At 37.9% G+C, this 27,940-nt stretch overlaps 1 protein-coding gene across 2 annotated transcripts in view; it reads left to right on the top strand.

Moving 5' to 3' along the window:
* The window catches only part of ST18 (ST18 C2H2C-type zinc finger transcription factor), a 169,186-nt gene that overhangs the window by 120,254 nt on the left and 20,992 nt on the right, over positions 1-27,940 (top strand). For both annotated transcript variants that reach the window (XM_085052832.1, XM_085052833.1), the window contains 7 exons: positions 2,795-3,592; positions 6,345-6,479; positions 8,199-8,289; positions 9,810-9,914; positions 11,032-11,237; positions 14,410-14,621; positions 23,153-23,398. In XM_085052832.1, the coding sequence (XP_084908958.1) occupies positions 2,795-3,592; positions 6,345-6,479; positions 8,199-8,289; positions 9,810-9,914; positions 11,032-11,237; positions 14,410-14,621; positions 23,153-23,398 (1,793 nt within the window). The remainder of the gene's footprint in view (positions 1-2,794; positions 3,593-6,344; positions 6,480-8,198; positions 8,290-9,809; positions 9,915-11,031; positions 11,238-14,409; positions 14,622-23,152; positions 23,399-27,940) is intronic.

The raw sequence follows: 27,940 nt of genomic DNA, 5'->3' as shown, positions 1-27,940 counted from the left end.
GTTGGAGTAAGATTTCCTGTATGGTTGTTGTCTTGGGGTTTTGTTATTGTTTGTTTGGAATTTTTAGGTATTTGGATTTTAGCTAAATTTTTTGTTGTTGATTCAGCCTGGTTCCTGACCATCCACAGTTGCCCTCAATATCATCTTTCTCTTCCCCTTTTCTGTCCTCTGCACAGCCCAAAGAACTCAATAAAGGCAAAGTACTATGATGGGTGTAAAGGTCAACTCTGTTCCACACACAGATGGACCTAAGTTGTTTAACTGGTTCCTTTTTTTTTTAAAAAAAGGGCAAGTGTTGGACCAGATCCATTGAAGAAAATGTAGGAAAACCATGCCCTTCAGCCAAAACAAAAAATCCCACTTGATTTGAAAAAGATTTATTTCATACCAGTATGATATCCTCTAACCTGCTTGTGTCAGTGATAATACCACCTACATATTTTGCATTAATTTTGCCAGCTAAACCCCAAATTTCAGCTAAAGCACACAGTTGGTCTGGCTGTGTAGGTTTACTTGTGATTTCTTAGTGTAATATTACCCACTTTATTATGAACTCATGACTTTTGTCAGTTGATCAGTTAATTATTCAATTCGTGGATTGATGCAAGTGTAAACCAAGCTGAGTTTTGGTTATTTTAAAAGTAAATTTACAGCCTGTAGAAGTGAAAAGCAAAGCTGGGACAGCTGAACCATTAAGACTGATTCAACAACAAAATATTAAACATTGCTTTTAACAATTGCTGATTACTTAAGGAACAAAAATCTTTTACCATGAATTTATATTATTTTTCATTTTTCAAGCAGAAAAATAACTGAAAAGACCTTTCACAATTATAATTTTCTTTTTTTTTTTCTTTTGATGGGTGGGAGATTTCTTTTAAGCTAAATCTTGTTACTTTTTGAAATGACCCAGTGATGGGATTCAGTTATTTTTCAAATGGCAGAAAAGCAAATAATGAAAACCCATTTCACTAAAGTTGGTTATAGAGCCAAATAATCTTTCTTAGTTGCTGAGATGTGAAAAGATGGCAGACTTTATTCAGAATACTGCAATGTGTGTGGTACTAGACCAGCTGCTAAAAAGTTACACTAAGGTTTACAGACACTTCTTTAAATACAACTTTATGCACCAAGTGCACAAGGCCACCTCTCCCTGCATGAGTCCAATTTTCTGAAGAAGAATAAGAATTAATCAATATTTTCTTTTAACATATAACAAACAGTTGAACCAAACAATTATGTAAACTGGAAATGACCCAAAATGCTAACAGTTTGGCAGCAGTAAAGTGAAATGCATTGTGGTGCACATGTGCATTTTTGTCCCCCTTTTCCCCTCCACAATAATCTGCACTTAATAGGAATATTTTAAACTATGTAGCTAAGCAACAGAGGTAATTGTTGCTTTCTAGAGCTTTTGTTAGGCACTCTAACACAGCCCAAATATGCATAATTAGGTATAATGTCTATAAATCATTATTGTACACATGTGGGTAGTTAAGTGGATTGAGAGAATAGTTCAATGAATTGGACATATTCACTGAAAATGCTTTTTATTTGTTTTCTGTAGTTCATAATACTTTAAAATTATCATAACCCTTTACACTTTCTCTTAATAGCTCACTGTGTTATTGAGAGAAACTTCATTTGCCTTTTAGGCTATGTTTAATTCATTATTTAAACCTGGAGTTCTTCTGATTCAGGACAGACACATCTTATGAAATAGTCGGTACTTGTTTATCCATCCTCCTTTCTAGGAAGTAAAATGTTAAATTTTTCAGTTTATGTTGAATAGATCCCAACAAAAGAATGTACCCTATAATCAGCATTATTGAAGGGGCTAGTGTTGTGACTAAATTCTTCCCTTCATCCAAAAATGCTTTTAGTTACTATGGCAATATTTACTTGATCCTGGCAAAACCAGTGTTGATTTTAGAGAGATAATTACCAGAAAGGAAGATGATGGAGATGTATTTTTGAGTGTCCTTGTCAGAGGAAATGTTTATAAAAAATTAAATGAGATACAAAAGGCATATTGTCTTCCACACTGACAACCTCTCCTACATGCAATCTTTATTACCTGCTGGCTCCTGCTTTTCTTCTGAAGAAAGATGTTTATAAAGACAGGATGCACTTCAGTGGTGTCTTTAACAAGTCCTTTATGAGTCTGTACATAACAACCATTTCTGTTTGCCTGTGCATGACCTGATCTATCACTTAATGTGGCAATTTCAATGGTGACCAGGAGCTTGCCCTTTGTGAAGTATTGAGGATTTTTCCATCAAGGTCTTTCATGGGATCCAGGGTGACTGGGAAAGTAATTAGGGTTTATTTTGTGAAAATATTTGAGAATCTTAGATTAAATAAAAGTGAAAATAGATCAGAGGAATTTTAAAATGTATTTGTGTGGTTATATATATATACACACATATAGATTATGTGTATATATGTATTAACAATGTATGGCACATTATATTTACATAAATATATATAACTGTGTGTGTATGTGCATATGTTCTAAGATAATATATCTTTTCACCATCAGTGAGAAATGGGGATATAATTGTTCCTCATATAGCGTTGGAACTATCAGGTAAAGTAGATATAATCTTACAAGTGCTTTTTGTCATGCTACAAGCAGTCATTTCAAACACAGCCTTGGTGTGAATTCAACCATTTCAGAGCACCTTTTTGAGTAAAGAAATGGCAATTGGTAAGTAAATGTCTTCATCTTACTTCTACAAGATACAAAAAATGGTTATTCTTACATATTTCTCTTGCCTTTTTTCTCATGCAGAGGAGAGTACTCCAAAATCCTCTGAGGAAACCCCTCATTTGGGTGGGCAAGAAAATTCCAGTCAAAGAAAAGACAACTACTCCAGCTATCAAGATGCCATGGCCAAATCTTTGATGAACATGGGAAAATTAGCAAAAGATGCACCCAGTCAAACAGTAGCAGAAAATCTAAATGATAGTGGCATTCAATCCTTAAAAACAGAAAGTGATGACACTGATGAATGTTACCTGATTAACTCAGCTGAAGGAAAAGAAAAGACTGCTATTTCTGACCCAAAATACTGCTCGTCAGAGGAAAATGAAAGTAACTCTGAAATTATGGACAACGAGTGGGATAGCTCTTCAAATTTCTCAGAAGAAACTAGTGTAAAGCCCCATGTAAATCAGAAGTATATTGTAGAGTGTAATCAACCCAGCATCCTGGAAGTCCCAGAAATTAAGAAGGAAGAGGTCGAATACGGTCCTTGTGAAACACTTTGTGACTCAGAAACAGAGCTGAGAGCTCCCCAGGAGCCTCACCCAGATCCTTTCGAGAAGAGAATTCAGAATCTCTTCCCTGAAAGTGAAGAAGATGACAACGAGTGCCTGTCAGAAACCACAGACGTGTCAGTTGAGCTGGACAAAACAAAAGGGAACTTGAGTTTGCTAGAGCAAGCGATTGCTCTGCAGGCAGAGCAAGGGCATGTGTTTCACAGCACCTACAAGGAACTCGATAGGTTTCTTCTGGAGCATCTAGCAGGGGAAAGGAGACAAACCAAAGTTATTGACATTGGTGGGAGACAGATATTTAGCAGCAAACGTAAGGAAGTATTTTTGGCTCTTCTTGCTGGCTTAAGCATTTGTCCTGTGACTGATAGAGGATTCTGAGCTGGGTTTTATAGCAACAGTAAAGAAGCTGGAATTTAGCTGGTAATTTTGTTAATTATGTACCTTTACACTAGTGCCTCACGTCTAACCAGGTTAAATGCTAGGTACTTGGCTTCCTGCCAAACTGCTATGTGAAATGATCAGTAATGGGTACTAAAAGGGCTGTGGAGCTGGCACTGACAGTCCTTCTCATCCTTTTCCTCCTCCTCTGCTTCCTCCTCTCTAGGGCACTAATACAAACCTCCAAAATTTTAGCAGCCAAAGACACGGCATCAAAACGGTGCTCAAGGGCAAGGTTAGGGTGAAAAATTGGCATCTCCCAAAGATACTACCTAATTCCTAAGGAATGTGTTTTCTGAGTTCAGTCTACTTCACGTATCAACATTATATTTTGCTATATCCAGCACATCTGAGCCAGGAAAGAACAAGCCGTGCTCTTCTGCCTCATTCACCATCAGCAGAAATACCAGTAAATTCCAAAATCTTTATTGTTTCTGATGAATTGTGGTATCCTACAAACCCATAGGAACGTCACTCAATTTTCAGCACTTAATCAGGCTTTCAGAAGTAGAGATTTAAAAGATTTGGGTTTGATTCATAAACTGGGCTGTCTCATGTGAAACTCCTCAATTGAGGATAATTACAGAACATCAAGAGATGTCATTTTATAAGCACACTCCCTGCTGTAGTAAGTAACAATATATTCATCTGTCCTTTGGCTTTTCCTTTTGGCCTTCGAAACATCCCGAGGTCACCCTAGAATTGAGGCAATTTCTGCTTTTGATAAATTATTTACTTTGGTATTTCTAATGTAACTTTAGAGTAGTCCCTGTTGCCATTGCAACTATTATAGTAATTTACTTATCTAAAGCATTTAGTGGGAAAGAACTGACAGGCATTTTGAGGAGTTGCAACTATAAAATATTTCCTGCAGTATTTGGGAAGTAAATGCATATACCTCATTTTTGTGTCTCAAGCAGTGTTTTCATTAGCATGTCTTAGGCTGCGCATACATGGTATTAATCTACCTTTTTATTAAACTACATGAGCCTTTATTTGTTCAGATGACTGGCATATGCAGGAACTTCATAGATATCCTTTCTTACCCTGAGAGCAGCTGTGTTCACAAGGCTCACATTGGTGTCAATGTGACTTTCTCACAGCACACATAGGAAAGAGCAGTGATATAAGAATGGCAGAATCTGTCCCTTCCTGATTTGCCTCACATTGTAATTAGTTGTGATTTCCAGGTGAGTTCAGAGCTAACACTCATGGAGAAACACACCAGGCTTTGTTCAGGTTGTATAAACACCATATGATTGCAGTCAATGTTGCATTGGGTGCATAATTTTTTCCACTTTATATAATTAACAGGGTTTTATTTCTAAAAAATCTACCATCAAATCCATCAGCACTTAATTTTCATTCTTGGACGCTTGATCAGAAAAAAACCATTTTCATGATAAACCTTTTCAATTAGCGGGGGAAACACTAAATCACATTTCAGGGTCCCTTTTTATTTTCTGTTCACTATTGCAGCACATTCCATTTGCAGTGATTCTAAAAAGCGTGTGGTTTCCTGATGATGCTGAGTCTATTTTCTTTCTTCCTTTTTTTTTTTTTTTTTTTTTTTAAACCTAAAAAGTTGCCAGGAAGTTTAACCCTCAGCTGTCTCTGGTGATTCTGTCCCTAAGCACATCCTACCTCACAGTCCAGAAAAATGAGCTTGAAGGAGGCAGCTCCCTGTGCTGGCTGCAGCTGTTTTCTCCCCCAGCACCAAATGCTGTTGGCAGCCAATCACAGATGGAGCTAAAACCATCCTCAGCAATTTATGCGGCCACTTCCTCCAGATTTCTCACAAGAGAATTTCTGGACCAGAAATCATTCCTTTCTCGCTCAGACTTTTGATCCTGCATTGGAAATCAAATAAAGGTTTTCTGACCAGTGCTTCTTGCACAATTCTAGGTGCTTGAAACAGAAACTGGGAATGCACTGTGGCCATTACAGAGTGGTAGCTGTGGGGCTGGGCTGAGACCTCGCCTTTGAAAGGGTATCGGCTGCTCCATGCTTTCAGTGTCTTTGTGGGCTGCTCCACAAAGCAGCATTGCCATGTGTACCAGAGGGAGCTGCTTGCCTTGCCTCTCAAATGTAAAGTGGCATGTATTCAGTTTCCTAACAAAGAACCTACAGCCTAGAGATCTGTGATATTTAAGGAATGGCTTCTGGTTGAAATGCTTTTTGTTTGTTTGTTTATTTGTTTCACACCTCAGCTTTTATTTGGTTGTCCCAGCTTCCTGGAGTCTGACATTAACAGAGCAAAAGATTGTTTCTGCTTTTTTTATTTATTCCTTTATAGATCTTGCTGTTGGCTCATGCTGCCAGTTTTCTGGCTTATTGGATTGTGGCTTCTGTCCTGTTTGAGGCTCTGAATAGAATAAATGACACTGCAATCCTAAAGCTATATAGTTTATCACATAAAAGGCATATTGGGAGGGGGGGATTCATTGTTTAAAGAACACAGTGAAAACCAGAAGTGATGTTTCAGTTGCATACATATTTGTTGAAACTTTGCACAAGAATTAAATCTGAAGTATAAAATAGAGAATATCATGCTATTAGAATCACTCAGTTGAGAGCAGACGGGGGCCAAACCCAAACAAAATCCTTATCTGATTTCTCTGCAGATTCACCCAGGCCTGAAAAGAGAGAAACCAAATGCCCCATCCCAGGATGTGATGGCACAGGGCATGTGACTGGGCTGTACCCTCACCACCGCAGTCTCTCAGGCTGTCCACATAAAGTTAGAGTGCCACTAGAAAGTGAGTATCATCCCCCTGCAGTCCAGAATAACAGCTGGATCTGTCTCAGTATCGTGGGTAGTGTGTGCTTATGCTGGAGAAGAATCCCCTTTTTTCTGTGTGAGATTGCAGAATGAGACTGGGAAAGAAGCCATCACACCTTCTTTGCCCTCCAGCTCACAGTCACAGTCCTGCTTCCCACACTTGTGCAGCTCAAGTGCTCCTCAGCAGCATCATTACAAACAGCAGCAAGCTCCTCAGGTAGCTTGGGAAGAACAAGATCAGACAACCTATCCCCACACTGCCAGCAGACCTGCACACTGTAGTGTCACGAATCTTCAAGATGTTGCTTGCTCACACCTTTGCTAAGGCACAGACATCACCTGCTTGTTTCAGAGCTGTGGCCTCATTTGCCGCAATCGCACACAGAGGCTGCTGGCTTTGGTTGCCAACAGCTGAGAGGCCTGGGCACGCTGATGCAGAGATGTTTCCAGTGCTCCCCTCACTGCCGAGCTCAAAAAGGTTATTTCCATCAGTACATCCCAGTGCTGGTCCACAGCAGGTCCCTGTCTTGTGACAGTATCACACTAACCCTTTTATGCCCAGTCTAGCCTGAATCTCCCTGCTTATTTCTAACTGTGCTGCTCTGATTACATTGGCTTCTGTGTGTGTGTGTCTAATCCTGCAACATGATGCAATGAAATGCTGCATAATAAGCCAAAACTTAATGCGAAACTATCCGCTTAAACAACCTAGTTAGTCAGATTGTTCTTTGTGGTGGTATGCATAACAACAAATTAAAAGGATATTTGCACTTTACCAAAATCCTCTTCCTAACTGTAGTTCTCCCTTTTTTTTAAAATCTGGTACTAAACTGTATTTATGCAAACATCTGCTGAATTAAGCAGGCTGCATTTGGAAGTCCTTAGCAACATTAACTTCCTAAAAAGTTAAAATTAACAAGTTCTTGTTAATTATCACACTTCCAATTAGATGTGCTCTGTCCTGATGGGGGAAAAAAAATAGGTAGAATTTGGCTCCTGGTAGAACAAACCGATGGACTAAACAGTCAGCTTTTTTGAAACACTCTGTCCCAACAATGTATACTGTTTAACATGAGCATACATGTCAGTCTCGGCAAAGGTGATTCCCATCCAAGTGCATAAGAAGTGTACAGGCAAGAGGTTTTAATTGCTACTAGGAGTGTAAGCTGCTGCTTGGAACCACGACCCATTAGTCCAAGGTAGTTTCAGCAGAGCTCAGAGGATCAGAAGGTATAACAGTTCAAAGGGACATAGTCAAAATATCTGATAAATCATATAAACCTTAAGCCTTCCTGTGCTAGAGAGCTTTCCTTGCCTGGGGCAGAGAGAGACTTCAGCTCCATGCAGCAGGACTGTATGGCCCAGGGCTCTTCTGTTACCTGCCTTTTCCAGTTGACTCTGTTAGTGATGGCTTCTTGATGTAACCTCTTTGCTGACCTCCATCTATGCTCTTTTAAAGTCTGTAGAAACAGCGATGTGCATGTGGGAAGTCACGTTACAGTAACAAAGAACTAAACTGGTGTATGCTGGAGGCACCATGTTCACTATAGTGTAGGCCCTTTGCTTCTCCTCCTTTTTGTGATAAAAATGTAAAAGAATTGAGAATCTGAGTTCAAAGAGGATATCTTATTTTTTTTAAGATATGTACTTTTAATTGATGCATGTTATTATCAACTATTTTTTTATTTCTGTTTAGTTCTTGCCATGCATGAAAATGTTTTAAAGTGCCCCACCCCAGGATGCACTGGAAGAGGACACGTCAACAGCAATCGCAACACACACCGAAGGTAGACCAGAAAAATTCCTGTCCACTTAAAATCTAACATGTACTCAGGAGCAAATTGATAGGCACATCTTGGAATTAAATGCTATGTACTACACTGAAGTATGTCTATGAACTGCAAGTGTAGCCTGTGTTATTTATAACCAAATAATTGTGTTTAATTCCACTATACAAAAAAATGGCTGCAGCACTGCAAATGGCAAATTCCTCTAGTATTTTTCATAGATGAGATTTAAAGCTACAATTTCATCACAGCCCCTGCATTGAAAAATCATCATGTGCAAGGGGAAGGAATGAACAAATAAATTACTATTGCTACAACTGGAAACCCCAAAGGAAACCAGAACCCATTAGTTTTGCACCAAATGCATACTAGTCCTTGACAGGGACTTCCAATCAAGGCACATTCCCTTTTAGCAAAACAGAGAATTTTAAATGGACTATTTTAAAATCTGTTTAAAAGCTCCACTTATTACCCTCAGGAATGCCATCTTCTTGCTCGGAACACTCCTGTCTCTTTAACTTGCTGCCTGCAGGGAGAAAGTCAAATTGAGAAAAACCTTCCAGACAGGCAGCTGGGGAATCACAGCTGGACTGCAGGTGAGGCAGAGAGTCAACACACTCTGTCTCCAGCAAGCCACTGCTGTCAGCACAGCTCTGGTCAATACTGCTTTCTGCTGGAAGCAGTATATTCCATCATACTGCTTCTGGGAAAATATAATGTTAATCTTACAATCAAACTTGGGACATAAGAATTTCAACACCAACTTTCTTTGTTCATCTGAATTTTTGTGAGATTTAGGGGGGTTTTTTGTTTATTGATTGATTTGTTATTGTGTGAGTGCACAAAATTTAAGGATTCTCATACTGTATATTAAACACTAAAGATAGTAAGTCAGTCTTTACCAGACATATAACAAGCTTGTCTACAAGAATATATAAGGAACGAGCAGATATTTTTTCTTTGTGTTTCCTGTTTTAAATCCCCAGTCATCTTTGAAGCACATCAGCTGTATCATGAGCAACCCATGAATAGGATAAGAAAACATGTACTAATCTAATAAAACAAACAGGAAAAAATAAGCTAGCACAACTTGAAATGACAAAATGTGTTCTTTGGTAACAGTCCCTCACATATCCCTGTTTTTTTCCCTGAATTCACTTTCCTTTTAATCAGCAGGAGGCTTATATGCATGGTTTAGCTGATAAAGTAAATGTCATTTGTCAAAAAATTTACTAGTGACTTGCCAGACACAAAACATCAAAGCTGAACTGTGGAAAACTCCTACATGATTCAGTTTCCAGATATATCACCTAAAATACACAGATTTCACAGTTTTGCATTAAGGATTGCAAAACATGAATCTGGGCTACAACAGCAGCAGCTCCCATAGATGCGCAGAGCATCAGAGAAGTTCAAAGTCACTGATTTCCACAGAAAAACAGCACACATCTCCCTTACTTAAGAATTAATTTCAATTTCTTTTCTTTTTGTTTCTGTTCTTCACCTTTCCTTTTCAACAGCCTTTCTGGTTGTCCAATTGCTGCAGCTGAAAAGTTGGCAATGTCCCAGGAAAAGAACCAGCTCGAGTCTCCAAAAGCTGGGCAGTGCCATGATCAGACGCAAAGGTAGGAGCTCACAAACCAGTCTGTCCAAAGTAGTTATGCACAAACTCTGTTGACTCAGGTATTTCACCTACTTCAGATTTCAGATTCAGTGGTAACCCAGTTTTCCAAGATGAACCTCTGCAAAGCTATCTGATTCTCAAAATAAACAATCATCTTTCTGTTGGTTCCTGTGCATGTCGCTGACAGTAAAGACAAGAGATGTATCCTTGGAAAAGCAATGAAATATATCCTACTAAATCTTACTTCCACACAAGTAACCTGATCAGAACAATTTGTAGAGTTTCTTTATTTTTAGTTTATTGATTTAATTGTTTTAATTTATTTTTATACAATGACATCAAAAAGGAGAAACACTTTTTATTACAATTGTATTTTGTTTGAGTTATATGGACCCTACAGACATGCATAATTTGCACATCATTGGCACCACGACCATTACAACCTATTATATTCAGGTCTATTTGGGGACACTTTAATTTGTGGATTATTGACATGATCAGCTCTAATGGTTCCTTCAGAGCCATTACAGAATATTATGTCCATGTGTCTGCCAACTGCACGTGCCTTAACTCTACATATGAAAAGTCCTTAGGAAATTACTAAAGACAAGTAGTTACTGAACATTAACTAAATGGAATAACACACTATAAATCATTTGTTCCTCCCAAACAGTACAAGCAATTATTTCAGATCATCTTATATTATATTTATACCACACTCATTCACAGTAAAGTGAGAACAGTACTGATCCAAAAAAAAAAATAAAAGCTAGAAAAAAATCCAGACAATTATTAGAACTAAAGGAAACACTATGCTACAGTGGTAATCTAGCAGTAAGTCAGTAACTTCCTTGTAAATAGCCCAAAACGCAGTGAAAGAATACTACATTTTTTAATATCATCATCTTTGAATTTGTAAAGTAGTCAAACAACTTTTTGACTAGTAGTCAGCCACCATATTTATGGTGTTTATTTCTTGTATACACACACCAGTAAGTTTTACATGTGATAATAGCACACTTTTTGATTACAAGATGCTATCATATCCTATTTTTCAAGAAAAGGTTATTTAAAGACATTCTTGTCTTTCTCTTTCATTCTTTTCCTCCTCTCTGCAGGACAAATTTAGCAAAGCAGCCTGAGGTATCTCAGTACAGTTACAGAACTTCACAGCCAGTCACCTCCTCCAGAGGCTCCCTGGTGAAAGAACAGGAGAAGTTTGGGAAAGTCCCATTTGATTATGCCAGTTTTGATGCACAAGTCTTCGGCAAACGCACAACAGCACCTGTGTCACAGGGTCGAAAAACACCTCAGTTTCTTGAATGTAAGTTCGAAATTAAATTTTCTCTTGAAAAAGGGGCAAAATGCTGATGGCCCTTCTTCCTTTTTGCTTGTTCTGCTTTCAAATTTCTAGAATTCTTATAAGGTCTGTAGAAACCATCTTTAATTACTTGTGTCTAGTATGTCAAATGGAATCATTAATATGCAAAATGTAGAATTCTAGAACACTAGATATAATCACTACAAAGTTTACCTTTTTGATGCTTCTTTTAAAGGCAGTTTTCAGTGGAAAAAAGGAGTGAAAAAGAATGCCTTATATTTTACCTGTTACCTTGTTCCTTGGTTAAATTGTGATATCTTTATGGGATAGAAGTCCCATGGAATGTGTTTGCACAAGAATGTGTTTGCAATGAATTGTAGTACAAAGAAATCCAAGCTAGGTTTCAGAGGTACTTCAGGTACCATTTAGAAAAATCCATACAGGTATTATTCCTCCTAGAGGAGCATGTGCCTCAGCTGTATTAATTCCAGGCCTAGACTGAATTTGTTTTGGTACCTCATATTTCTGTACTAAATCATATTTGTAGTCCAATGTCCAGTGCATCAAATTGTTATCTAGATTCCTCCACTTGCATCATTAACAGATTTGCTGAGGTACTACTCTGTACAAATGAGATACCACAGTGAGAACACTGATGGTTTATTGCAGATGCTCTTCAGAATCTGCATGGGAAATGACAGCAAGATTCTGCCATTGCATTGACCATAATAAAATATTCTTTAGTTTAAAGAAAAAAAGAAATTCTGTTGTAATGAGAGAAATGAAAAAGAAAAGTTTCTTTGCAGCAGAATTGGGTTCAGAAGAAAATAGATCCAGAGCAATGTGAAAAAAGACTCTTTAGTTGGGTTTTTTTCTGTTAATGATAAAAAGATTATTTAAGAAAAATAAAATAGGAAAACAAATTTTTTCTCACTTACCCCAACAAAGAATATTCATAATAAGGTGAACAGAAAAGCAAAAAAATTTGCTAATGAATAAATTCAAAAATAAGTTAATTATAATATAAAATACCTCTAATACTATAAATTATTACCTATGTTTTATAAGTTTGTAAAAATTTGTATATTTCTATATTTATTTGTGTATGCATCTGAGTACACAAAAACACACATATATGTTTGTAGGTATCTGTGTTTTGTTTATATATATATAAATACTCTATTTGAAATTGCAAATGAAAAGTAGATATTTATCTGACCTGGAAAATAGGCTTGCTTAAATGAAAGCAAATATATGCATTGCCAGCTTCTTGGGTGGCAGATTTTCCAATTTTGTTTGTAAAATTGAATATTCCCTATTAGCTGTCTCTTTGCACAGATGTATGTCTATTTCACAGGTTCATTTCAAGGAAAAAATGATTGAAATGTTTTGATACAAATGCAAATTCACATATATGCAATTTATGTATGAAGTATATCAGAGCTGAAGTTTACAGCCTGTTGTTCTTGCAAAGATTGCAATGTACAGCTATTATTTTAATGGAAAGGTGAAAGTAAAAGAGCTGGGGAGTGATTTACCTATTCAGGTATACAAAAGTTGGCAATAAGAAGCTGATGATGTAGTGATTGGTTCAGAGTCCTATGTAAATATATAGCCAGCCAAAAGCCCATCATTAGCCCTCTGTGGATTCTGCACTTGTAAACTTGTTTTGTTAACAAAACATACACCCTTTATAGCCTGGAGATTTTTTTCTTTGGTTGATTGGTTTTTCACCTTTAAGATAAGTAATGAAAAATGCACTTTTCTGGTCTTTAAACACAATTTAAATTTCATTGTTCTAACTGTTAAAAATTGAGACTTTCTTGTTTGTGTTACTATATTACAGCAGGGTAGATAAATCCTTTTGAATTTTTGCTAGAGAAAAGGAGGACTGAATCATGAGGCTTTCATCTATTGCTCTACTGAGATGCCTCCAGTGCTTAGAAAAATGGAATATAGCATTCAGCTACAGTCAAAGCACATAAAGAAACATTTCTTTTAGAGCATCCCAAGTTTGAGGAAAGATGAGTCCTCCTATGTCTTGTGTAGCTCTTAGCATTAAAAAGCACTCAGCCAAAGCTCTACATCCAAAGGGATCCAGAGCCTTGGGGCTCAGATCTTTAGGGAGCAAGCAGATGGCCATATGCAGAAGTGTTCTTGATGTATCTGGGTGTAGGCTGAGAAATTGGATTTTGCTTAGTTTATCTTTGTAGGACACTGTGAGGGCTGCAGACAAAAGAAGTGATTACTGCTTCCTTAGAGCTGAAATCGTGGTGTTGTGTTCTCCCTGTGACAGTTTATGCCATCTCAAGCTCCAAAATCCAGAAGAGAGAGCAGAGTTCTCTCTGTTTTAGTGCAAATGATGCTGATGAAGGAGAAGACAAAGAACCAGACACCACTTTTGTCTGTGAAAGTGCTTTTCTGTTCACCTGTTAGTATTTCATTCTCAAATGACCTCCCTGTGCCCAATAAATCTGTGCATTATTCCAAATATAGCCAACAAAAGAGTGTAAGCCAAGATAATATGAACGCTCATTGCCATTATTTTTTAAATTTATTAAATTATGGACTTAAATTAATTTTTAAATATTTCCACAAAATCAGCACTGAATATTCCTTACAGGTAATGTTTTTTTCTGATTTCTCTGCTGCATTCAAGAGCCTGGTCTTGTGCACTTTAGTCACATAAGGAAAGCTATTTAAATAACAGACTTATTCATCTAAGTAGGGTAAGCAGTGTTGTTTTAGCTAAGACTGGACAAGTCACTGGCTTTTTTTTTTGCACAATAGAGCTCCAAGAGGAAGCCTTTATAAGAATACATTTGTGATTGCATTTGCCTACTGGAGTGGTCAAATCAAAATGGATAACATATTAATGCTTGTTCAGTCTTTCCTTGGACATCATTGCTTTTAATGCCTGAGTTAAGGATAAATAAAATATGAGTAAAAATCTCAGAAGGCTTGCTGACAGATGTGCGTTTCTCAAGGTAAAATTAAATTACTGTGTTTCTGAAGACATTTTTACTGTAAACCCTTACCAGCAATAGGAAATGGATTGTTTTAAATGTGATCTTTGAATATTTTTTTATGTATGAAATCGTAGTCTGAGAAACAAAACTATTTAATGGGAAAAAATTTCATACATGCAATTGCTAATCAAATCTCTCTTCAACAGCAAAGCATTTTTCAAATCCAGTGAAATTTTCTAATCGACTGCCTAGTGCTAGCGCCCACACACAGAGCCCTTGCCATGCCAACTCTTATAGCTACGGTCAATGTAGTGAAGACACCCACATAGCAGCAGCTGCTGCTATCCTGAACCTTTCCACCCGCTGCAGGGAAGCAGCAGAGATCCTCTCCAACAAACCACAGAGTCTGTCTGCCAAGGTAGGGTAGTCCAAGAACCTGGAGGGTGTGCTAGCTACTGAACTGTGCGAATAAACTGTCTTTCATGTTAGTGACTGCATTAAATCCCCCAAAAGGAGGCTTCTGTTTGCATGCTCTTTTGAAGAGAGACAGAGGAAAAAAATCAGTAACGCAGTGACCAGTTCTGATAAAACTAAATAAATAGCAGGAATTATGTTGTTAATTCTTTTCATAATTGAGCCCTAATTACAAGGGGGGAGTTTTCTGGGAGGAAAAAAGAAAAAGGTTATTTGAAATCCAACAACAATCTGTGATGGATAATGAGTAAGATCTGTTTTAAGAGGGAATTTTTCTCCCTCTGAAACCTGCCATTAGAGATCATTTTGGAGACTGATTTAAAAAAAAATCATATGATTAATCAGGGTGATATTTTGTTAGCAATGGAACAGAACTACCTATGGAGTCTGTTGTGTTTGGAGCTCCTAACAGTTTGGCAAGGTGGGGAGGGGGGGAATAACAACGACTTTGGTAAAATTCCCCTTTCTGCTGGCAAGAGTAGAGAATCAGGCCCACTGCGTTTGGAGATAGATAATTTGGGCAAGTCTGTCATAATGGAAAGCTGCCTAATTTTGTAGATGTTTGTGTGGCTTTCGTGTTTTGGTTTCTGCTCTGCGTTTCCTCACAGATCTTTATGATTTACAAATGGTGCTGTGTGAGCTGTGAGCCTTATTTTCTGTGCCATTACATAGTATTACAATGCTGATGAAAATAGACAAGATTTCCTTCTGATGACAGTGGCGTGGGAGCACTGCTGTTTATTATTTGCATTAAAGTCACACATGTTCCACTGCAATGAAACTTTTGAAAGCTCTTTGTAGATGAGAGGGAGTCATTACAAGAACTTGAGTAGAAATCACTGGGGAGTGAAAAGAGGTACATTTGTCAAAACACAGTGTAGCAGGTGTGCTTCTGCTGTGGGACTCTGACTCATGGTGTTTGGTCCAAAAGACAGATGACCTTTCTTTCTACAATTCAGTATCCCGCTACCTTATCTCTTCTTTATCTGAGCCTCACAAGGCTCTGTCTGGCTGGAGGTGACTTCCACAGCTGTTGACCTACATTTTTGTTGAGTGTTCATTCAACATTATTAGGAGGTTAGCTATTAATTTTTGAGTGGAACCATTAATTTTATCACCAGCATAACACCTTGTTAGACATTCTGAGACTTGTGCCTTTTCAGAGGGGTATCCCCTACTTTGTTGCTTTTCATTTCTACTTGTGTGTGAAGTTTTGGATGTTAAAATCAATACTGAGAGATCCCAAAGGGTAAACTTTTTAGAGGATGTCCACATTCCCTGCAACTCAGACATTACCTGTTCCAAATATTGCTCATAGAACCTTTCCTAATGTCAGATTGATCCTTGATATCTGCTGCAAAACAACTCCTTCCACCAGTCTTTAATAGAGACTTCTTCTAGTAGGGAAATGGAAACTGATGCCAATGGTTGGATTAAATTGCTGCAGCAGCCTTTGGCTGACCTCAGCAATAGACCTTTGTTGCCAGAGAAGAGCAGTAAAGGGACCAGGCAAAACCCAAAGATTTTCTCCTATGTACCTGCTTCACAGTTGCCAAATCAGGGGGAAGGATTGAATGGAAGTGAACATAATAGTAATGATACAGAGTGGCACTTGGGGCACATAGCTTACTCCTTTTTCACAGCCAGGAATCCAGCGTAAAAGAAAATCACCTGCCTACCTTTCTATTTGCCTGCCTCCACTTTTGCCAGACTTTCTGGAGGGCATACTGCTACAAAACATCTGACAGAAGAATCAGAATTAGCTTCTGGCCAAAACACAGACAAGTAAGCCCCAAACAGATTTGGTATCCAATAGTACAAAAACCATATTTTTTTTAGTTTTGGATATTTATTACTTTGATCATACAAGATTCAAACCAAAAAATTGTGGAATTAAGTTCCCAGACTCTCTTCAATGAAGGCACTTCCTAATTTTAAAATATGAAATAAAATAAAGCTACTTTAAAGAGACTGCTAATTGTTTATCAGTATTTCTGAGCTGTTTTATGGCTCGTAGTGGCCACAAAGGTGAAGGTTTAATTGCTAGAATATCATACAAATTTTTAGATTATAAAAAACCCCTCTTGAGACTTTATCTGTGTTTGAACTCAAATATTGCAAAGCGTTAGTACAGAGTTAATTATTTCCTTTTTCTTTTTGACAGCACACACATTCAATAGGTTTGAAAATACCTGTGTGGAGTGGCTGTGTTCAGAGCCCCACAGCATCAGATGTCTCAGCCCTGCCTCTTGCCACATGCTTTTGTTCCTTTTTCTAAGAAAACCTGATTAGCATCATCCATAATTTAGCAGCTCAAAGCTCCTGACATGTAAAGGTGTCTCCTCTCTGAGCATCACGCAGCCTCCCAGCAGTCCAGGCTTTGATTCTTTACAGATGGGAGGCTGTGTGGTGGTACTGCAAAGATATGTGAGGTTGCAGAGGACTTCCTAGGCCTCCTGGAAACACTTTGCCAGTAGTACAATTGTCAGAGATGTAAAAATATTATGCTTCTAAATTTTAAAAGCAGAACTTAAAGTTCAAACTTTTCAAGCAAGTGGCAATTTCTTGTACTTTCTCAAGGCATGCATATATCACCTTGCTTAACCAAGTGGGGAAAACATCAAAACGCTTTTTAGCACAAGTGTGTTTCCAAGAATTATTTTTTCTTTCCGCCTCTTATATTACATTATTTGACCCCCAAAGCATTGTCCCTCTCTTAGAAAGATTTGGATGGTTTACCCTGAATACTCACCACTTTCCTGTATATACAGATAATATTTGAATGAAAAAGTAAATGTATTTTATAACATAGTTCCAAATTCTGATAATTTAATGGATATTCAAATATGTGTCTCTTATTCTCTACATATCAGTTCAAAAGGGAGAGTCCATGACAACAAAAGAGAAAGAGAAACATAGCAAGGATGGAGAAGTCACATTGCACATTAACAGTACCAGTGGTAAGAAAAAAATCCAGAGACCTAGTGTACAAGGTGATCTGACAAATATCCCAAGTTTAAAAATATTAATTTAAAAGTAAGCCATTAAAAGAATACATTTATTCTGAAACAAGCAGTAAAATTAATCTTAAACCTCCTCTATGAATTCTCCATCAGTTGCATACAAAATACTATGATAATCAGATAACTTGATGATACAGTTTTCAAAAATGATTAATACCACATTGATGTTACACTGTCTGAGCCCTTCAGCCTGGGACTGCAGTAAACTCTTCCCCCAAATATAATCCCAACCAGCCAATTCTCATGCAGTCAGTGCCCCAAGCCAGTCTCCTGGCTATATTTGATTTGCAGTTTATGTGGCTTCATTCAGCTCCCATCGAAGTCACCAGAAGGGTTCCCCTAGGAGGCTTAGCCTGCAGTTTCTAGCACTGTGTAAAAATCCACATCATCCTAACTTCCAGGGATCTCCTCTGTTTACAGCCCACACCACACACATCTCAGTGAGGTAGCTGCAAGCAATAGTTTATCTCTATCCTCATCGCTACTGCTTGCCAAACATTTTGTTGACTGTTTTGGTGTTTTTCCCACCTGTTTAGACATAATGGCATATGCACATTATGCCTTGAAAGAAAACAAAAAAAAAAAAAAGAAAACAAAAAAAATCATACTTGGTAAAAATGTTCAAAATTCTAATTCTGATTTTGAACAAAATTGTGTCATCTCTCCATTCTTGGATATTGATGATGGTGAAAATTATATGTATTATTTAAAAACTGTAGTTAGCACTCAGCACATTTGTCAGGCAGTACTTTGATCCAACTACCTTAAAGCCTAAATACAGGATGAAAAATCATCCAAGAGGATCACTAGGTACCATCCTGTTATACTGCTGTGCATATTGCTCTCTGAGTACCTTCCTGGCTAGCTGTTTTTAATTTGCGAACTGCTCTGGGCTGAAATTGTGACTCCATTTTTGTCTCAGATGTTGCTGGGTTGTTACAACTTTTCTCATTTTGACCAAATTAATATTTTAATTTTCTGCAGAAGTACTCAGTTGCTAATATTTAAGTGTGAAGAATTGAGGACCAGGTGCATGTATTTTTGTTGGCTGGGAATGGAAAAGATTGATCACTTTTGGATGGACTTGCATTAAGAATATTATTTGTAGACACGGCAAGACACTAGTTTCATTTACTCCCAATACCAGAACTTAAGAGCTCTTTTGAGCTTTCCAGACCAGACTGAACTGCTAGGGGGAATGCAAAATCATTGACCATGTTGTTTCTTTGGACTTGCTTAGCATTAGGTTCTATGGCTAATGCCAGCCAAAGAGTACGTGAATTCCCTTATATGTCATGACACAATCTCCCTAATGTCACAGGTTTGAAATAAGATCCATGCAGACACAATAATTTGCTCTTTCTGATCCAGCTGAGATAAAGCTTAACTTGTAATCATTACTGGAGACACACTGGAGAGTATTAAATGTTGTGAGTGATCAGATGGACCAAGAGCAGAAGAGAAAATGCAGGAGAAATTTGACACAAAAAACTAACATCCATTATTGTCGTAGCTGTTGTAATTCAGTTCTAAGGACAAGACCTGATTAAGTACTATAAAATATTCCCTATTATTTATGTCATGAGATAAAGGAGGCTGAAAAAGATGGACTTTTTGGTACAAAGCAGTTGGAGAGTATACAGACCATTTGTTTTTGTTTATATTTTTTTATTGGTCTTCATTTTTGTTAATAAAGTACTATTTCTACCTTATCTTTTCACTGAATAGCTGCTGGAATAGAGAAAATGTGCTCTGATCATTTTCCTCTCATTTTTTTACTCTGGAATCCTTTTACCAGCTGCTTGTAAAATGTGGCGGGGGGGATTAGACTATCACTGATGAGGTAGTAGGCAAGAAGTAACCTGAATTTAATTACTTTGTATATCTTCTCATACTCATTGATTTTTCTTCATTGCTTCAGTGGATATTTTCCTGGTTTACACCAGTGTAAATTTAATTGTGAGTAAGATCAAAATCAGGCTGCGAAGATTTTCACAGATTAAAACAAATATAAGTTAGGAAACAAAAAGATAACATTTGCATCTTTGTTTTGCTTACCATTTTAAGGAAGAATCAGAACAGTTTACATTGTTTTGGTAGCTATATTTTAAATATGTCATGATAAAATGGATAAATATAGGCCTGTTCACACATGGACTAGAGTCAACAGTAATAAGATCTTGCCTCCACTGAGGAGAACACAGCCTTTACAAGCCTGAGCTAAGCATAGTAAGTGCCATTTTCTGTCAGCATGTCAGAGCACTGCTCTAGCTATCTTTTCCCATGTGCCATTTTTGTTCTTTAAGTTCCATTTTAAAATTAATGTAAAAATAAATGTGGTAAAGCAAGCAAAGGAGACATATTGAGCGGAGGGTGGGATCAGAGTAGGAATGCAAACTGGAGCAGTAACTCTGACTTCCCTCTTTTTGCTCTGCCATTTGGAGTTTTCTAGGAAGGCACCAGAGCAATAGCTCTTTTATACCATTCTGAATAAAAGCTGTGCTGTAAACGTGTGATCCATCCTGCAGTGGGCAAAGGGAGATATTTTTCCCATGACTTTATTTAATTGTTGTGTGCATCTGTGAGCTCACTTAAACCCCATCTGCATGCTACTTCACAAACACACAACCCAGACTTTCCTGATCAGAATTAGGTACGTGTTGGACAACCCAACTTCTACGTGAATTTCAGGAAAGTGTTGAAAAAGCTTTAAATATCAGTGTTAGTAAATGTTCTGCTTATCCCTCAGAGTTCCTTGTGGAGGCTATTGGTATCTGTTTCTCAGAGAGAATGATTTTCTGATATTATTCTATTCAATCTTCTATTGAGAAGGGGACCTTGATTGTTTTTGGTCCTTTTTGTTGCACTGCTGCCTTCTGAGTAGCTGATATTTTGTCAGTGACAGAGAATCTGCACTATTTATGGGTTTTGCACTATAAAACTACCGCAGCCCAGTCACATGGCTTCCTTTCCGAAGCCATCTGTCACAGAGGTCTGGAATTTTATGTGAATGTTGATTGTGCAGACTTAACCCAAGTTTTTTTTATTATGAAAAATGTCAGCAACTACAATATTTAGCATTTTACTTTACATTGGTCATTAAACTTGATTACTGTAGCTCTGTTTCATTGCTATAGTTACATATGAACTATGAAGCCAAAAAACACTGGGGCGATCATGGCAGAGTTATATTGTCAGATCCTGGAGTGTGTGCTTGGCACTGATATAGTTAATATCTTGGATTTTTGTAACTAAGGTTTATTAATGCTGGTATAAAAATGTATTTGATATTATACAGATGGCATAAGATGTTGTGGTTACTAAGTTATTATCCAGGATAAGCTGCACTGTCAAATTCAGGGCTTAAAACTATCACAGGAGATTAAACTATTTACTAAAAAGGGGCAGAAAGATATAACCAAAGCGTCTTAGTATGAACATATTAGAAGTGTATTTACTTCCCATAAATATAATAAAACATCTCTCTCTTTAAGCTGTGTGATTGAAAATGTGAACTTGGCTAGGCGGGAGAAGCAAACATAGGAGGTGCCTGAGTTTCTGAACCAGGGACAAGCAGATGGCTTGGTGGGGCTTCGGTCTAGGTAGGCATCTGTGTCAGGCTCATGGATACAAAAGGGAGTCATGCTGGCTGAGTGAGGAGAGGTAGTTGGGCCCTAAAGTGTCATCTTCTATCAATAGTTTCCTTCTGATTCAGAAGATCTAATCAATCACATTTTACCTTTACATGAGTCAGCGGTAGAAGACAAAGTTGAGTGAAGGAATTTGCAACCCCCATCCAACCAGGGTGGGCATGTAACACTTTCAGCACAGGTGGAGAATTCCCTGCTTTATCACAACTCTCCTTAAGAAGATCCTCAAGCAAGGACAGTTTTCACTATCTTTAGCAATTGAATGGTTGACTAATCATCATGCCCCAGCAATATTTCAGGAGAAGGAAAAGAATGGGACCCCTGAGGAAGTGGTCTAAGACAGACAAAAAATTTGCCCAATGGACATATCTGTCTTTTTATGTTTACAACACAACCTCTAGATGATTCACTTCCACCGAGAGTTTCCTATTATATTACTCAAGATATGAAATCTTGATTTATACAACTGTCTCCTACAGCTGCCTAGCACCTAACATATCCACACCAAATTCCCAAGTGTTATCTAAGCATTGTGGTGATGTAAATTAAAAATAGTAATGATGGCAGTAACACGAGAACAATGAGCAGTGTTTATTACAGTATTCTATGCGTAGATCTGGCATTGATATTTACCTGCATAGTCTTTGAGTGTTTTCCACCTTATTCAGGGCAACACTGAACTAGACCACTGAGTAGTCCTCCAGAAGTTACCTTTCATCTCTTCCCCTACTTGACTTCAGTAAATGTTGGCAATTGCAATGATAGGTTTTATATTTCTATATTTCCCTATATATTTCTATATAGGGATGAACCCTATATAGAAAATATGTCAATATGCAGTGCAGCATATTGAGCATGAGGGGAAATTTGTTGTTTCTTCAATTAGTAAGCTGCACTTTTAGCAGCGTTTTATCATTGCAAGAAGAGGAGTTTGTCCTCCTTTTCTGTGATCAAACAGGGTAAGGCAGAATAGTGAAATTTCCTTCCTTTGTTCTTATACAGCCAAACAGCATTTGCCCCTTTCTGTGAGCAGGAGAACTTCTTCCAGACTGGAATGAGAAGATGGGTCTCTCAAACTGCACACACCTCTGCAATTAAAGGCTGCTCTTTGCTGTACTTTCCAGGAAGCAAAGGCTTTGTTAACTCAGGCAGAAGGTCTCCATCAGGGAGAACCTCCTCAAGATCCTCCTGTACCTCCCAGTCTAGTGGTCACAGCGCAGACCTGTGCCTTAGTGGGCTAGTCAAATGATAAAGGCAGTATGTGATTTCAAGTGATGTAGAAAACCCTAGTGAAAATTTATCCCACTGTGCTACTTTTGATATAGTTCTTTCCCCCTCCTTCTCCCCCCATGATGCAGATGTTGTAATGTTTCCAGGGTGTGGGGGGAAGGGAAGATATGTAATAGTAATGCTGTTGATGACCTAAACAATGCATTAATGCTTTTAACTGTGAATTGGGGTCATAGTTCTCTGTAAGAGTGTAAAGATCAAGAAGATTTAAAGCTAAACTTTTTTTAAATAAAACTAGATTTAGGGTGTATAGTTTATGGTTTAGCAGCATCTTATTTAAATTCTACTTACTATGTTTAAGCTGAGATGCAGGGATACCATTACTGGAGCTACTCTTAAGTCTGCCTAAGAGTTGGACATTAACTGACATAAATCGAAAAGCTGGGTTTAGATTCAGATAAATTTAAATAAAAGCGTGCACTTATATTTATCCTTTAAAAGCACCACATGGTTATTTTACAGCCTTACCATGTCCGTAGCTAAACATGTCTCTATTTCCTGTTGCATGTCAGGGAGCTGAGATAGAAGTGGATGAAAATGGCACTCTGGATTTGAGCATGAAAAAGAATCGAAGCCAAGACAAAGTTATGCCTCTCACTTCTTCCAGCACAGCACTTCCCACTCCTTCCTCTTCTCCTTTCAAAGCAAGCAGCATCCTGGTAAATGCAGCTTTCTACCAGGCACTTTGTGAACAGGAAGGCTGGGATACACCAATCAACTACAGCAAGACCCATGGCAGGAAAGAAGAAGAAAAAGAGGTATTTTTTCAGTTTCTGAGTGACTTTTTCCCTTCAATGAGAGACCATATGGCAGTCTTTGGGACCATCTAGTGCAGTTTAAAAGGAATCAGTTTTCACAAGTAGAGGTTTGTGAACATTTAGATGGTTTTAATGGTCTCTTGGATGTGATATAAAAAAATCTTTACTCACTTTGAAAAATCTTGGTCTCAGAGCCTACTTGATGTCTGTAAGTCTCTAAGATAAAGGAAACAAAGGTATCCATCATTAGAGACTGCTTTTTAAATTTTGTTACTAATGGTTCAATTGTGTAACACAGACACCCAAATGGACTAATGATCACCAGGAAAGGAAGAAAAACAAAACAAAAATAACCCAAACAACTAAAATTAAACCAAGACAGTTCTTTCATGCTGAAACAAAAAGTAATTTTTCCATACCAACTCTTTAGACTTCTAGATAATTTGCTATCTAAGCATTTAAACACCTTAAAACCTTGCCTGTAATATTCTTTGATTGGAAAACCTTTTATTTTACGTACTGCAAGAAATTTCTGCCAGCGAGCCTTAGATCTCCAACTTGCAACGTCTGAAACCAATCTTCTAGAGTGCCACTTCCAACTCAATAATTGCCTTCATTTTGGTTTTGTTTCTGTTTTTGTCTTTCATGTCTATTTATTCTGTCTTGACAACAAGGCAGCATAACCTACCGTGGCCTTTCTTTCTTATTCTTCTACTTTGCCAGCATGTTCGCTTTTATTTATTTGATTTCTTTTGAGCCTGATGTTCAGGGTATGGACTGCTTTCATTTTTCTTAAATCAGGAAGGGATCACCAACTCTTTAAAAGGCTAATTAGATAAAAGCCTATGTTACAGCTTTCAGAAACAGACTGAAAGATGTCTTGGTTAGAAGGTTTTATACAGCTTCAAATACTTTACTCACTGTTTGGTTTTAAATATCAAATAATATAATTTGATCATTATATTTATTAAGAAATTATCTTTTGTTCAAATACCAAAACTCACACTTCAAGAAGACATAGACGGGGTAAATCTATTTATGATAGAGATTAGGGGATCCAGGCCTCCAATTCAAAAACCACCTGGAATTAAAAGATAATTCAATTGTGTGAGGAAAAAAATTTCTATCAACACTGGGTAGTCTGTTGCAATGTGTGCACTGAAAAAGCTTGCATTTCTTGGAGGCTTGGTTGTCTTGAAGAGCCCTTTGCCGTCTCTTCTTTGGGGCTAATCATGGTCTTTACCTCACCAACAGCAGAACAATCTGTGTACCAGGGTTTTGGAGTGGGTTTGACATGAAGCAGGAGGCTGAGGGCTCAAGCCCTTTCACATTGATGCTGCACGATGTGCAAGCATATCCAGCTTGGACTGCCTTGCTGCTGGGACCAGAGGTGTCACAGACATGGCAGGGGACCTGTCGTGCCTCTTCTCCTCCCTGCTGCCGCCACAGCTCAGCGAAGGAGACAAGGCAGGAGCACCTCCACATTCCCCCCAGTCCATGCCTGACTTTCACAAGGCTATGATGGGTATCTGGATGTTTCCCTGTTCTTTCCCACCACAGGGAGTTCGAGGCAACAAAACTACCCAACAGGACATAATGGTCCAATGCACTCAGGCACTGCTGCCCCTTGCACTCAGTGTGTTGACACTGTGTGGTTTTTCCCTAATTGAGGATCTGGCCTCAGATCACTGCAGTGAGATTTTGTGATCCCAGGGAGCCTTGTTTGGTCCAGTGATGTCAGGGCCAGAGGCTCTGTTTTCAAAATCAAAGACTGGCAGTTATCCTTATGCAAAGAAAATGACTGATTATATCTATTTCTAATTCATTGTTATCTGGTTCATATGCACAACAGTTGCTTAATTTTGGTGGTAATTTCCAGAAAATATTGTCTCTCTCTCTCTCAGCAAAATAGCCTGTCCAGATGCCCCCTTAAAAAAAAAAATCGGAATTTGGAAAAAGCTCAAAATCTCTCCAAAAGGAAAGCGCTGAGAAATAACTAGAGCTGTCAGTTAGTTCAACTGTCAGTTCTCCAAAGATTTCAGGGCTTAAAAATGTTAAAAGTGCCAGATGCTATTATCTGTTATTCATGTTACCATTATGTTCTGGTCTTTGCTGAAATCAATATAAACTTCCATCTGTACATTAATGGAGTATCATTGCTTGCTTTCTTTCTGTAGTGTGCATGCATGAATACACACATGCTCTTTGCAGGAAATAGTAGTGCTTGGACCAATTGGGTTGGTTCTGATTTTCCTTTTAGTCTGAAATTCTTTAGATTTTTAATAGCATTTAACTATAAATCCACTCAAATGGAAAAAGAAAAATTATACATACAGTTGGGTTTGACGTTCATCACCCAACACACCAGAAAGGGAGAAGTGCTAAAGGTGTTTTCCCAAAGGATTATCTCTCCCTCTAAAGATAAATAACTGGAGAAGCACACAAGCCAAGACATGATGCTCTACTCTCAGTCTTAAGTGCAGAGGATCAAAAAGTATTTGTTCTTTGTTTCTGACCTGTGTTTCATACAGATGCAACCCCTTTTGGGCCACGTGTAGCGATGTAAAGTTCTAGAAAGGCAGAGTTTCAGTATTCCTTGTCTATATTTCCTTTGCACTGTCCTGCTTTTGCAGCTTCCACACATCTGAAGATCTTATGCTGCTTGAACTGTACCAAGTATTCCTCATGGAGCTAAGAAAATGCTGAAGAAGTCACCTGTTTAAATGTCTATATACCTCCCTCATTCTTGGGAAATGTACTAAGCGATGTTAACTAGGAAAAAACCTGCTCAAAACTCTTGATATTTCTGTATGCCTATGTGTGTATTGCTTTAGTTAAAAAAAAAAAAAATTACAAATCTCAATAACTCAATTCAGGAAATTCACCATTAAGATTTTAAAAAACCTAATTATGTGGAGATAGAAATTGAAATACTGCAATTCCAAATCCTCTAGTATCAGTTATACTGCTGGCTGTAGGTGTACTCATGTCAGTCTTCCCCATGAAATCTTATTTTTATGAAATTACTCAGTGAACTTATGTTGTGAACTACAATACTGTAGCATTTTGTTAAGCCTCAATATACATATTTCTCCATCAGTCTACTCTGTGCACCAGGTATCAGACAGTGATATGATGAATAACACACACACACACACACACAAACACACACAAACACACACAAGCACACAAACATTTCTGGTCCATCACCAGCAAAAGATCAAGAGATATCTCTCATTTAAAATAAAGAACACAAGTTATACATATTAAAGTATTGACATGTCCTGCAGCACAAACAGTTTTGGCTACTCTGGTGTGCTATAGGTGCATCCTGAGGTGAAGCACACAGCTCAGGATTGCACTGTCTACTCCAGGCTGCTCTTGGAAGATGCTGATGTATGCCTGGTTTAGATCCATAGTAAGGATCCAGGATAGGCATGCTTTAAATTTTTAGAAACACAGGGTTGGTCCTCAGTTCAGTCATGAAGATGGAACCTGCATCAGACTTAGCTGTTAGACAGGAAACTGATGAGCCAGCCTTCTTCAACATTTTTTAAAATAAATGGAAACCATTTAACCTGCATTTTTAAAGTTACTTTGACATCTGATGTTTTCCAGCTGGCAACAGGGAGATACCATATCGTTGTTTCTTTGACGAGCTTTCAATTTTGCAGTAACTTATATTAATGATGATTGCTGCTTGAATTTATATGTTTGTAAGGAAGGTAGGTCAGGACTTGTGGACAGAAGCAGTCAGGAATTCAAATTCCCTTTCTGCATCTTAGAGTGGCAAAATCACCCCTATATCCCACTGGGACCAAGATTTAACCCAGCTTTGGAAAAGTGTCTTTGATGTTTCTTGAATCTTGAACAAAGCTGACATCCATTTTTTGCACTTTTGTATTTTAGCATTTTAGTTTCCATGTTTGGAGGATGTACAAGCATTTATTATTTCTGTACTAACATTTTATCAAGACCTTTTGTAGTTGCTAATTTTCTCTTTTGCTCCTTATCTCAAGTCCTCCTTCACAAATATCATTCCCAAAGCCTGAAATATATATGAGTTTTTCTATTTATTTAAAATAATTACTCATTAATTACTGTGAAAGTGTGTTTAGTAAAGATGAATATATGTATTTTTGCTTTCTATATTTGTAGCAGATTAGATTATTCCCAAACAAACTAACCCCCCAAATGTGGTTGCGAAAATCAGTAGTAATTGATACAGCAATAATATGGCATCGTTTCTATATGTATGGGTAGTGTGAGTTTCAGTAGGCAGTAGGTAGCCAGTAGCAGAAAGCAGAAGGATGTCATATTGAGGATCCAACCTCCAAACAGGCAAAGAGGAGCTGCCAGAATTGAGGACCATATGGAAGCTTTATCAGAAGAAACACCCCTGCAGAGCTTACAAGACCCAGTAGGCAGAAACTCCCTTTTCAGTCCAGATTCGACTCAGCCCTGTGCTCTGTGTTAACAGCTCTGCAGACATCCCTGCTCCTCTGTCCTGGCACGTTTGTCAGCTGCACAAGCCCAGAGCAT

This window comes from Lichenostomus cassidix, chromosome 2, assembly GCF_008360975.1.
Source record: "Lichenostomus cassidix isolate B80296 chromosome 2, HeHo_3.0, whole genome shotgun sequence".
Classification (NCBI taxonomy): Eukaryota; Metazoa; Chordata; class Aves; order Passeriformes; family Meliphagidae; genus Lichenostomus; species Lichenostomus cassidix.
Note: the sequence above shows the minus strand (reverse complement) of the source record. Positions and strands in the feature narration are given on the sequence as shown.